This window comes from Vidua macroura, chromosome 8 (genome assembly GCF_024509145.1).
Source record: "Vidua macroura isolate BioBank_ID:100142 chromosome 8, ASM2450914v1, whole genome shotgun sequence".
Lineage (NCBI taxonomy): Eukaryota > Metazoa > Chordata > Aves > Passeriformes > Viduidae > Vidua > Vidua macroura.
In genome coordinates this window covers 15,849,356-15,862,686 of record NC_071578.1, presented here as the reverse complement: position 1 = coordinate 15,862,686, position 13,331 = coordinate 15,849,356, and the positions used below count along the sequence as shown (strand labels likewise).

The following is a 13,331-nucleotide window of genomic DNA, read 5'->3' as shown; positions in this document are numbered from 1 at the left end:
GCTCCCCGCCCAGCCACCCACCCCCTCCACCGCCTCCGCCTCCTCCCAGAGGCCCCCAGCCCCCTCCCCAGCCGCAGCCCCGGCCCTCCCGGCGGCAGAGGCGGCAGCTCCCGGCACTCCCAGGTACGGGTCCCGCCAGGCTCGGGCGCGGAGGGCGGACGGGACCCCGCGGGCGCCGGGAGGGATTGGCCGGGCGGCGAAGGGAGGCGGGCGGAGAACATGGCGCCGGGGAGCGGCGCGTGCTGAGGCCAGCGGAGCCGGGCCGGGCGGCGGCGGCGGGGAAAGGCCGGTGCTGGCGGCGGGGCCGCCAGGGATATGCGGCAGCGGCTGTTCCCTGTGCTGAGCCGGGCTCTGCCGGGCTGGACGCGCCCCCGGGCCTCCTCGCTCTCGCTCTCTTTCCCTCAGGGCTGGCGGCGGAGCTCTCTCGGGTACGGTGCGGGTGCGACGAGGGCCGGGACAGGGCCGCGGGTCCCGGGGCCGTGTGACCGGGGCCGTGAAGCCGGAGAGCCCCCGCGGTGTTGTGTAAGAGGCGGCGGCGCGGCCGGGCGGGGGCACCTTGTGAGTCCAGGGGAGCGCCCGCCCTGCCCCGAGTGCGGCGGGGTGCCGGGGGAGCTCGGGCCGCCGAGCGGGGCTGGCGCCGGAGCCTTCCGGGGAGGCGGTGGGCGAGATCGTTGTGCGGCGGGGCCGTGTGTGCCGAGGAGGCCTGAGCCCTGCCTTGTGTCCTGCCCTGCTGCCCGGGAGAGCCCGGACTGACGTGCTCCGGTGTTTGCAGCTGCACCTCCTTTGGCAAAGCAGGCTTGGTCATCAGCCGTGTGGCTTTTGTTGCCCGGGGGCTTGCTTTGTTCTCCTTCCCTCTCAAAAAACCTCCGTGAATTGTCGTGTTACTTAACTTGCCATGTCTTCCTAAGGCATAATTATGAAGAAAAGAAAAAAAAAGTTTAAAGTCTTTAAGAAGAGACTGCTACACTGCTCTCAGTTACCCAAACTTGATGGGAGCGGCCTCTTGACGAGTTATCTGGCAGTGGCATTGTGCGGGGCTTGTTATTGCGTGTGTGTGCTACCAGTGTCACCAGCTCCGGTGGAGAGAGCGCGACTGACCTCGATGCAGGGAGGGGCGGGCGGGAGGCTGGGCACAGCTCACTTGTAGGGGCAATTTAAACTGCATAACAACTCGGCAAAGTTTGTCCGGGAAGGGAGCTAGCGTCAGGGACAAAGGCCAGGTTGTTTTTTTTTTTTTCTTTAATTAACACTGTATCTGTTACCTTAGTAGCCAAACCTATTTTTAATACTGCATGAATTAGAGACGTCAAAAGTAGCATCTTTCCGGGGAAAAAAGTGAGTTATGATGACTCATACTGTCGGTGCTCGTGTGTCAAAATTCAGATGCGCTGCTACTGTTCATTATTGCTATTTATGCTTCGGAATTGTAAAGGTAATCCACAGTGTATATTCGGAGCCAATGCTTTCTCAGGCTGTAGTTTGTCTTGCTAGATTACTCCTCTTTATGCATGTGAATATATGCAGTATTTGGACTTAACTTTATGTATGTGAGTAGGCCTGTTATGTTTTCATACTGCCTACAACCATGATTTAATCATCCATTTAATTTTAATTGTGAATTAGGATTTACATAAATGATAATGAAATGAGAGCAGGCGTAGTTCTTTCATGCAATAATTTTTTTGAGATGTGAAAATTTAAGAATCTTTTTTTTCAGTTACATGTTCCCTGTTTCCATCTTTGTGTTTTGTTCATGCTTGAACTTTTTCTTTTTGTAACACTTTTAACCTTCATCTCTACATCAAATAGGAGATAATTTCTCAGTTACAACTTACCTCCTTTTCATCTGATGTACAGCATTAAAATGATCTATTCTATTTGGGAAGTCCTTAGAAGGATTCTTATTTCTGTGTTTGCCTGCTTTTTTTTCTTGCTTTCTGCTTTTTGTCTTCAGTCAGTGTAAGGCTGTGGTCTAATCCCTTGGATGAAATAGCACCTTTTGGAATTGATTGAAGTTTCAAGTATATAACTTATTTTGCACATGAATGCAGAAGCACTCCCCTCCCCTTGTTAGATCCAGAAGAAAGAGGGAAGGGACAAGAAGTTCATTACCTCTGGTATTTCACTGTACTGGAAGGTATTAGGCTCCTAGCTGTAAGGGTCACTGCTGGTTTTTGTAGAAGTAATTTACTAAAAATACAGTTAGATCGCTTGAGAAGTGGCATGTGGGATTGATATTTCTAATATATTAATTCTTTTGTATTTGATGCTTTTGTAGTAACTTTGGTGTCCAATCTTCTAACAGCATAGAAACCAAAAAGTTCGTAATAAAAATCTAGAGAAATTGCTTTAATCGGTTTAGTGTCTGGTTGTGTATTTGTATATGCATGGTCCGTCAGTGAGTATCTTTGCTTTCACCTTTTATGATGCCTGTAAATTGCTAAAATGTTCTTACCAGATAGTACTGTATGTATATAATATGATTTTTGATGGATCCTATTTTAAAGTTGCTTCACTACAGCTTTCTATTAAAATATTACCTTCTGCAGCTTGTTTTTGGAGTGAGTAAGAACTATAGCTTGCCTGAACAATTGATATGGAAAAGAATGCTGTAGAGCTCAGAGTTTATTTATCATTTTAACAGTAGAACTAGAAATGTCCAAAATTGTAAAAACTAAACGACAGAATAGGTGAACAGCCAGGACTTCATTTGTTGAAACACACCGCTGACTCTTGTAAACTGCTCATTGTTATGGGTTTGTTGCTCATGTCAAAGCTCTAGTGTTAGATAAACAGTTGCTTTTAATGTGGGGTTACAATGCTTTTAATGATTCAGAATTCTGAATTCTCTCTGGTTTGGTTGCTAGATCAGATTTTCTTACCAGTTCTCTCATCTTTCTGTGAATTTCTTGTTGTTATGCAGTATAACTGAAGTTTTAGTCTCATCTTGTTTTTTGTTTGATTTTGTTTTTAATTCAAACCTCCCAAGTTTTTCTTTTTGAGGGTATAGGACAGATGGAAGCATAAAGCATTAAGTGAGTTGGCTTTACAGAGAGTTTTGGGCAATCTGATGTGCTACTTGAACATAAAATCTATGAAATACACATCAGAACACAGTTAGAATAAAGCACAGAGATCTCTCCTGTAGCATCCACTTTAACATTTCCTGCTGTGTGTGCAGGGCCACGTGCTAGACACCAACACATCCCTGGGGTTGTGAGGCAAGCCCTGCAACTGTAAGGTGATGGAAGAAAAATGTTATGGGGAGGAAGAGAGAATGAGAACCTCTGGTCTGCAAGTATTCAATGAATAAAGCAATTGATTGAATTAATGAGTACATTTTTTAGGAAAATCTGTAAAATATGCTTTGAAGCAGTTGGTCACGTAGCACAGAAACTAGTCTGATCAGTCATGTTCTTAACATGCAATTTGAAAATACTGATGTAAGCCTAATTACTATGCCAGATCTTTGAAAATTTTAATGGTACTATATTTTAATGACATCTAAAGATTAAAACCAGATAATTTTACTTACCCCCTTGCCCCCCACGTCTTCCAAATAATCAAACACTTAAAACACTTTTGGAATTTTGTAAACTATTGAAGCAGAAAACTGTTAGGGAAAGATTAATTGTTCTATTTCTGGTGAATGTGGTTAGAGATTGTTTACTTTGGAGGTTTGGATGAATTGTTTGGGGCAATTTTTGAGGACATAGGAAAAGTAAGCTCAGGTAATTTAGAGATTAAAAAAAACTTGTTATCCTTTATTGCTCTATGTAACATCAAATTGTATATAAAGTCCTGCCTTTTTGTTTGACTTTTTTTACGCAGTGCTTTGGCAACTGTGGAGCAGTCAAGTTAAGGACTGTAGATTTAGGGCAGTAAACTAGCTTTATGGTGTCTGATTGTATATCCCATCTTGTTTGGCCAGCATGTCATTGTAATTATCAGGCCAGTTGCTCAGCTGGGGCCTGATCTCACATGTGAAACTACCAGGGCCCTTGTTTTTGCCAAGGTCACACGTGGTGTGGTCTCATTAATGCTACTGGTAATTCCTGTACACGGGTGTTACACACCAGTGTTTCTGCTGTCACGTTGGCAGTGCAGCCTGTGGCAGACCAAGTTTTATTGCTGTGATCTAGAAGTTGTAGACCTGGACTCTGGGAAACAAAGAGCATGGCAGGCATCTGCCCTGGCCACCATCATTAGGAGGGAATTTTCTGAGTCAATTACAGACTTGGCAAAAAGCTGCAGACTGAGGTTCTGAAAGTGCTTTAATTGTAGTGAGACTTTAGAAATTCTTCAAAATGAACTACATAACAAAACCTTATAAATATTCATCATCTTCAGTCTTGCCTGATTTGGCATGATTAGTTGTTCTTAATAACTTGGGAACGCTGATTAAATCATTGTGGGGCTTTGTAGTTGGACCTTTTGTGTATGAAGTAGTATGCTGAATTCCTGATGAGTTTAAAAGTGATAAAACATGTTAGCGTTTTGAGCAGTTTATCTACTTACACAGTCTGTCTGCCTGTGCATGCAATCAGAATTATTTAGATCAGTATCAGGAATGTGTTGGGATATCATACATTCTCTAGGTTCATGGCAAGCAAATTCACACAAGAATGATGCTTTATGGATGTTGAATCATGAGGTATTTTAATCTCTAAGAGTCTAAAAGAACGATTGATCAACATTTAACCTGAAAGAGTATAGATAGTCTCCTGAAGAATCCCTTTTGGTAATGTTCAACCTGAATTGATTTAACTTTCCTGCCTACAGTTTAGTCTAAAAAAAATTTATTGTAACATACAGGTGAATGGAAATGTTAAGAGAGTAGGTAGATTCTTGACTATTTTACTGGTAACATAATTCTACTGCTGTCATGATCAGAAGAAGGTGCAAGAGACTAAGAGGAGAGGTGCAGACCTGTGCAAGAAAGCAGATTTACTTGGCTGTTGCAAGGCCGTGAGCTTGCGACTGAAGAAGTTCCTGGACTCCTCCAGAGTGCTCAGTATGGTGCTGTCATCCTTGTCAGAGGTGAGGAAACTCTGGCTGGTAGTTCTGCAGCACCAGGCCTCCTGCCAAAGCACTCAGCACTTCTTTCACTCCATGCATTGGCAGCTGGAGAAGTCTTCATGTAAACCAAGATGGATTAGTAAACAGCACAGAGAACGTGTTACCAATGGTAACTCCCTTGCAGGACAGAACAGAGGTTCACACTCAGTGAAGGTTTCACTTCACTCTGGTAAATGCTAAGCAATTAGTTGCATAAAAACTTCAAGCAAGTGTGAATTTTAAGGCAGCTGATAGAAAGCAAGCATCAAAATCTGCTGAGATGGTAACTTGGCTTTCATCTGGAGCAGACCTGTGTACCTAGCACTTTACTTCAGCATGTGCATGCTGTCATGACAAAAAAAAAAAAAAAAAAAAAACAACTTGAGAAGCACTTTGTAGTTTATGCCTTGGGGGTCATATTTTTATTAGCTAGTCACATTCTTGCATTGAAGCAACCCTCAGGAGTTTCTGTTAATTGGTTTTCAAATATGGTCCTTTAATTGTTCAAACATTGGACTTGGATTTGACTACACAGGCTAATTTTTAATTAAAGTAACTTTGCTAAAATAACTCGGAGAGATTAAAATAGTGAAGCAGAAACATATATCACTTAATCCCATTCTGTAATACTCTGTTTGCAGGTGAAACCTGGCATCCCCCAGAGAGCCTTGCTGCTTCCAAGGGACTGCCTGCCTAGAAATTATTACAAAAATGGAACCTCAAAGAATAGAATATAATTTCACTATAAGTGCTGTAATTGAAAATTTAGTGTTGGTTTTAATTGATACTTTTCTTGTAAAAGTGAAGTAGTTTTGATGAGGAGGAAGAATATTTCCTATGCCTTGAATAGGGACACTGTTCTCAGCTCAGACATCCCTATTCTTTTTTTTTCTTTCTACTTTTGTAATCTTTCCACCTGTAATTTTTGAGCCAGTGGAAGAATTTCTACTGCCACAGTAATGCTTCGTATTGTTTCTGCTGTTTTGGCTTTATCGGATCTTTCTCTGTTGCTTCTGCTTTGTGAAAGTAGTAAGGCAATATTTCTTTTAATGTTTTTGTTAGGCTATTATCTCTGCAATAAACATAGCCCCTCCTTTGTGGAAGAATTGTTTTGCTACTGCCAGCAGCATCCAGTGCTCGCTGTAGTGACAGTACAGCAAGTAGCTATAGCACATGGACTTTAGGACAGCTTCTGAACATAGCCATAGAAATTAAGCTACTTCTCAATAAGTACAGGATTTCTGGTTTTCTTACTTTTCTTACTTTTTTTTTTTTTTTTTTTGCCTGTGGTTAAAAGCAGTTATATTGTCCAAAAGTAATCACTTTATAGAGTTTTAGGATTCTGGTGTGAAATAATGGAGTGTGGTATTTTATAACGCAATTGCACTTACTTAAAAGCTGCATAAGAAAACAGTCATATGAGGAGGGAATGTTTAGTACTGGGTTATTGGGTCTTACAGTTTACTCCTTAAGAAAATGTAATGATATAAAAGTTCTCTCTAAAGTGAAATTTTTTCTTCTCACTTTTGTATTGTAGTAACATATCAGCAGGAGGAACAGTACGTAAGCAGGAAGGTGTTGATCTTGTCCTCTTGACGTATTTGCCTTCCAGAAGTATTGCATAGTTGATCAGCCCTTGCTTTTATTTGAGTTGTCTGGTACTATGATTCACTTCGCAGCAAAATAATCGTAGGTAATCATGCAAATCCATTTGAAGTTAGAGAATGTTGTATTCACAATGCCCACTGAAGTAACAGTGAAGGTGGAGAAACAAATTTCAGTCGTTGGTTTGAAGGCTTAATTACCGATGTTGTTCTTTTGAAAATTGTAGGTTTTTCCTGTACTGGAATTTCATTACCAAGCTGAAAGTAGCCTATGAAGGAGGCAGAAGTAGGGAATCATAATAAAGTGAAGTGGAGGTGTACAGCTTCACAAGACACCAGTTGAAATCTCATACAGTTTCACAGCTGTGTAGTTTGATGAATCATATTGGAAAGATGAGTCATCTGAACAAACAGTAAAGTTCTGTGCCTTAGTGATGTGGTATAGAAATAAGAAGGAGATATCAGATGATAAGAAAATTGTAGAACATTTAAAAAAAAACGACAACTTGAAGAGTTTATAGTATGTATGTGTCTTCTGACAGGCAACTAGTATCTTATTGAGCTAGAATATTCTAGCTGAACACCAAGGTATAGGTGTTCATTGGCAGATATGGAATCAGGAGCTTAAGGGACGTCCTTGTTCTCCTGCATACTTAGATCTGTCAATCTAACCTGTATGCAAGTGAAAAACAATTAGGAGCAGTTTAGTTACTGATTTTCATATATGAAAAGTATCTACACTCACTTCAAAAATTTTACACAGTAGCTTAAGTTTAGTAGAGTATTTCTTAAAACTCTGAACATGGAGGCATCTTTTAATTGTTAGCATGGCTTGTATCAATGCTGTTGATGCAGAGAAATAGAGATGTGGTACTTGGAATAATCTTTGTATTTCAATGGTATATGCAATTTTTCAGTGGCAGAAGGCCTATAGACATTCCAAGCAGGATTAGCCTGAGCAAAGGATTAAACTACTGGATAAATGACATGAGAGTGTACACATTTAAATTTAAATTCAGCATTTCAGCTACTGTTTAGTGATTACATTTGACTGCAATTGTGTTTTTTAAAGTATTTAATAGTAAGAGAATCATGTTTTACTAGTTTATATGTTTCCTTCTAAAATGCATTGAACTGCACATTTTTAAAAGTTACTTGGTATTGTTTATAGATTTTGCTTGGAGACATTCAGTTTCTGAATCAGTCACACTTAGTTTCTTAGCATTTCAGAATTATGCCTTTAAAGAAGGGTATCTTCTAACATCTGTTAAACTAATGGTAGAAGTTTAAATAGGTGAGACAATCTATTCCTATTTATCATGGCAATTCTGCAGTCTTTGTATTTTTATGGCTGTATTGTAAACAGTGTTACTGTTGCTTGCTGGAGTGTACAAATCCAGTGTTAGTACAATTTTGTTTATTTGACAATCAGAGTTACAACACTCGTAATATAATCAACAATTCAGATACATGAAATGCTTTCCTGAAGTGTGAAAGTATCCTTGAGCTAGCAGTATATGCTTAATTTGATTTAATTTTTATCATAGTCTAATAAGGGGTTGAAATTTATTAAGTTTGGGTTGTTTCAATTACAGTTAATGTGATACTTGAAGCATTCAATTAAGTGATCTATGTCTTTATTTTGTTTCATGGTCTTCAAGGTTTCTTTTTTGTTTTAGCAGCAGTATCTTTCAGGATCTGAATTTTAGGCAAGTTCAATGAATTTTGCACGTAATAGAACTTCTAGCTGATGGTATTGCCCTGTATTGTCTAATATAATATTAAAAAATTAGCAAGGCTTATGTGAAAATAATAAGAATTTTTTTCTTTTTTTCTTTAAGGTTTCAGAAGGAGTCAACCAACAAAATGAACAATCCAGCTATTAAGAGAATAACAAATGAAATTATTAAATCACCTGAGGATAAACGGGAATATCGTGGACTGGAATTGGCAAATGGCATTAAAGCTCTTCTCATTAGTGACCCCACCACAGATAAGTCCTCAGCAGCACTTGATGTCCACATAGGTATTCAATTCATATTTTGTTAATAATGTCATTAATAAAAATGCTTCAAGTTCTGGTATCTTGATGCAGACAAACTGACAGGAGTGGTATGCAGTTGGCAGCCTAGCTTTTTATTGTAATTTATAGTTTATTTAATTCTTTGACACATCAAGTTCAAAATTATTAGAGTTAAATGCTCTTACTGTACTCTGTGTTTACTCTAGTGTAGCTCAGTCAGTTGAAAGACTGCTTTTAACCATTAAGTTTTATGTTATGAAAGATCTTTTGTAAGCAGAAAAGGGGTGGGTGCAAGTGCAGTTATTTCAGACAGCTCCATCTGTCATGTCAGACTTTTTTTTTATGCTAAGTTGTTGATGTGTAGAGGTGAGAAATGCTGTAGTGCTAGAGAAGTTGGAGAGGCACTCCTAACTTCAGTGGTGCTTATGTGTGCAAACAGAAATATGGGAAATAGAAAGGGAAGGCAATTACTTTGACTTTTTGGAATACTGGAAGCCTTTTCTTATATCTGAGGTATAGCTCAAGCTTGTGTAGTTCTTCAGTGGATTGGAAAGTAAGATGTAATGTGTGCATAACCTAAACACCCTCTTGCCATGTCTGTAGTTGGGAGCTCTTGCTGCTCTGTAAAACTTCTGGCCTTTTTTGTTATGAGGATGGCTGTCCCAGATCATTATCTAGTTCATCCCAAATGTGGTTTTGTTTAGGTCCTGTGACAATGATAGCCAACTGCAGCATCCAGTTCCTGCACATGTGCTGGAGGAGATGGATCTGTTGCCTTCATCTCCACTCTCCCACTGCACATTGCTGCACACTTGGGGGTGGGACTGCTGCTCTCAAACTTCTGCCTTTCCGTTTTCCATTCTTCCATATCATTGTTGTCTTTTAATCTGTTTGTCTTCACGCCTACTAGCTGGTCATCCATAGCTGCATGTGTTCAGGCAATTACAGGTTATCACTCCTCCTATAAACCACAGGATAAATACCTCTTTAATTATGGTTGGCAATTGCTGCCTCTTAACACAATACATTTATTTAAGTCAAAGTATCGATTTCAGAACAGTGTGATTTGCCAGGTCTTTACAGATTATGAGTCATGGACTTCAATTGAAAATCATCTCTATAAGGAAGTGCAAGCTGATCTGGAGAGGCAATTTGAGACACTAACCGGTTCAGTTACTAATTCTAAATTTTAAAATATTTTTTTTAAGATTAATTTTAGTTGACTGTAGTTGTACAAGTGTCTTCTTACAGCCACAGAATTGATATAATTGCCTGAAGTAACATACTATAATATAGAGTACTTTAAAAGACTTAATGTTTTAATATTACTTTTTATGAATGGCTACATGAATTTTTTTCTCTTGCAGGATCCTTGTCTGATCCCCCCAACATTGCTGGGCTTAGTCATTTTTGTGAGCATATGTTGTTCCTGGGAACCAAGAAATATCCAAAAGAGAATGAGTACAGCCAATTCCTAAGTGAGCATGCTGGGAGCTCAAATGCTTTCACCAGTGGTGAACATACCAACTATTACTTTGATGTGTCACATGAACATCTAGAAGGTGCTCTGGACAGGTAAACATATTTTTTAGTATTTAATTTTTTTGTTACAGAGGTTCTACTTGAATTTATTAGTGTAAAAGTTTTTTGATAGTTCTATCATTATGATATTAAAAAAAAGGTAAAGACCATCTTTTGTTAAAATTTATAACCAGATATTTTTCAGTTTGAAAATCTTACTCAGATTTTTTTCATCTAGGAGAGTTCTTCGAGGCAGAATTTTTGAAATTTAAATACTGTATTTACACTGAATAATTTTGGAAATGCAGGGCACAGAGTATGATCATGAATTTACACATTGTGCAAATACTGGGATGGTGCAATCAAATTCTGTGTTTCCCATGGGATCCTTGTTGATGGCAAAATAAGGGTAAAGTCTAGAAATATTTAAGGATGCTCTTAGTAGAGGGAACTTGCTGAAATCTCAGTGTTTTGTAGGAGGGGACAGAAATTGAAAGGTATGTAGTCAGTGGGGTAGAGTGAGTTTTGTCTTTGGCTTTTCCCTGGATGTCTGAGAAAACTTACTTGATGGGTGAAATTAAGAGCCTCTTGCAGCTAAACCTCAGAATAGGAGAAATTTTCACTGTGGGAATTGTGATGTAAGGCCATTGATTCTTGTACTACCTTACATGATGAACATGTTGCTGTCTGCATTTATAAACAAAGAAATTGAGAAATAAGGGTACTAAATCAGTGTCACAACTGTTAAAGAATTTGTAAGTTCTGCATTAAAAAACAATGTATTCAGCTGTTCGCAGGAGGAACCAAGCTGTAGACTTTTCTGTTACAATTTATGTACAGTACTCGTGACTTGAACCAAATTTTTTCTCTTTAGATTTGCCCAGTTTTTCCTGTGCCCCCTGTTTGACGAAAGTTGCAAAGATAGGGAAGTGAATGCTGTTGATTCTGAGCATGAGAAGAATCTGATGAATGATGCCTGGAGGTTGTTTCAATTGGAGAAGGCTACTGGAAATCCCAACCATCCCTTCAGTAAATTTGGAACAGGTTTGTTGGAATAGAATTATCCAGTGGCATTCTGTGTAACATACATAGTAGTATTGTTTATATAAAATTGCTAAGACAGACTGTAACAATTCTCTTATTTATCCTCTCCATACATGTTTATTATGGTGCTTTATGGCATTTTTCACATCATAGACCAAACAGAGCTAGACAATAGCATAGGAAAAAGAGTGATCCAAGACTTTGAGTACAATGATGAATCAACCTTTATGATTCTGATAATTACTGCAGAGAGTGTTTCCCTTTCATCAGATGAGATGTTGTTAATCTAGCACAGTATGGGAATTACTCCATTTGATGCTTCAGGTTACTCCTCATTGCTGTGCACCCAGTTTGGTCAGCAAATCTTCTATATTCCTTGTCTGTCCACAGAAAGGATGGACAAATGCATCTTGCCATTTTCTTTTTAAGGGTGTGCATTTTTCCCAAAATATCCTTCACTGATCTCCCTGAATTAATGCTTGTGATGGTGATTCTTCTCCATCATTACCCTCAGTGTCAAGTAATTTTCCAGGCACTTCTGCACTGGCTATTGTCCATTTTCCTACAGCTGCAAGGTGTCTGTCTTCTGACTGTTGCTTCCTAATGTCCTCCAGTACTGTAACAGCACAGTTACTGACTGAAGCATTAACAATGTTATTTTATTTTATCTTATGCATTGATGCTGTGGGAGTAAACAGAGTAGGGTGTCTAGAACTTCACCATTTGTCTGCATATGGTGAGGAATATAGGCAAAATATTTAAAAACAAGACAGTATTGAGCCAGTTTTCTTATTATGCATATTGATTATTTTAAAAATTAATATCTATCCAAAGGCAAGCAGACTGATTATATATTTATTTTTGATTTGTAAGTTCATAACATTAAATATTGTTAAATGTCACATATTCTTAATTGTTTTTGTTACAGGGAACAAATTCACTCTGGAAACTAGACCAACCCAAGAAGGAATAGATGTAAGGCAAGAGCTACTGAAGTTCCATTCTACTTATTATTCATCAAATTTAATGGCTATTTGTGTCTTAGGAAGAGGTGAGTTTGTTCTCTTGGTTGAGTAAGACTTTACATATATACTTGAAAAAAAAATGGGGGTTCCAACTGCTTAGAACCTTCTGCAGCTGAGATGATATTTTACATAGGTTTGCCAAAAGCTTAGTAACAAACACAGTTTTCAACACACTGTTTGCTTTTTGAAAATGCGCTGGCAGACAGTATTTGTTTGGTGTTTCACAGTAATGCTTTGATGGTGAGTACGAATGGAAGAAAGTGAGCTTTTTATCTGATCAAGAGCAAGTTCACTGAGGAATTTTGCATGGAAACTTTTTCAGTAAGGATCACATTGGCAATTGTAAATCTGTACTAAAGAAAACTGTCCCTGCAAGATTAAATGAATGTTTATTTTGCTGATATGCATAAAAATTGGTGGTTTTTAATAGAATAACATGCAGTTCACAAAATTTTCATATATAGTGCACCCTCTTCATTTACATTGTTTGTTAGTTTTTTTCCCCGGCACAGTTCTGGTAGTGTAGTGTAGGAGCATGCATATATTGGGCAGGAAAGATTCTACTTTCTCAGTCTAACTGGGATTGTTTGGATAACAAGGTAACTGCCTTTAGAAATCGTTCAAGGATTAAGGTTATACTTTGAGATGTCCAAGCAATTGATGTTTTGTTTCTTCCAATGCCCACCCTTGGAAGTCTTCCACTAAAAAATTGCGAGAAGAATATTTTTTATCTTATGCTCACTGTGGGAAGTGCTCCAAAATGCATTTCTTGAGGCAGAAAGCAATTTTGAAGGCAAAATTTCAACAGAAATGGTCTAGGTCAGTTTAGGTGAGTTAATGCACATCATTGTATTCTTTCTGCAAAAGGTCTTCTCTCATTCTTGCAAAGTACTGCACTTACAGACTGAAATTAGAATGGGTGGAAAATGAGAAGTGCTTAAAAAGGTGATAGGTGTGTGTGTTTTGGGTCCTAAGGACAGACCTGGCTCATAGTGTACTTGGAAGTACTGGACATGAGCTGAGGCTAAAGAAACTTCAAGTTTTGGCAAAGCTACT

General features: G+C 39.0%; 1 protein-coding gene across 6 annotated transcripts in view; it reads left to right on the top strand.

Annotated features, from left to right (window-relative positions):
- The first annotated feature begins 18 nt into the window (after window positions 1-18).
- Window positions 19-13,331, top strand: part of IDE (insulin degrading enzyme) — a 52,901-nt gene continuing 39,588 nt past the window's right edge. Inside the window, exons 1-6 of one of the 6 annotated variants that reach the window (XM_053984407.1) lie at window positions 19-123; window positions 406-522; window positions 8,504-8,688; window positions 10,053-10,260; window positions 11,081-11,250; window positions 12,179-12,301. In XM_053984407.1, coding sequence (XP_053840382.1) covers window positions 8,529-8,688; window positions 10,053-10,260; window positions 11,081-11,250; window positions 12,179-12,301 — 661 coding nt within the window. In that variant the 5' untranslated portion in view covers window positions 19-123; window positions 406-522; window positions 8,504-8,528. The other 5 variants (XM_053984406.1, XM_053984402.1, XM_053984405.1 and 2 more) reach the window with 5 other exon arrangements.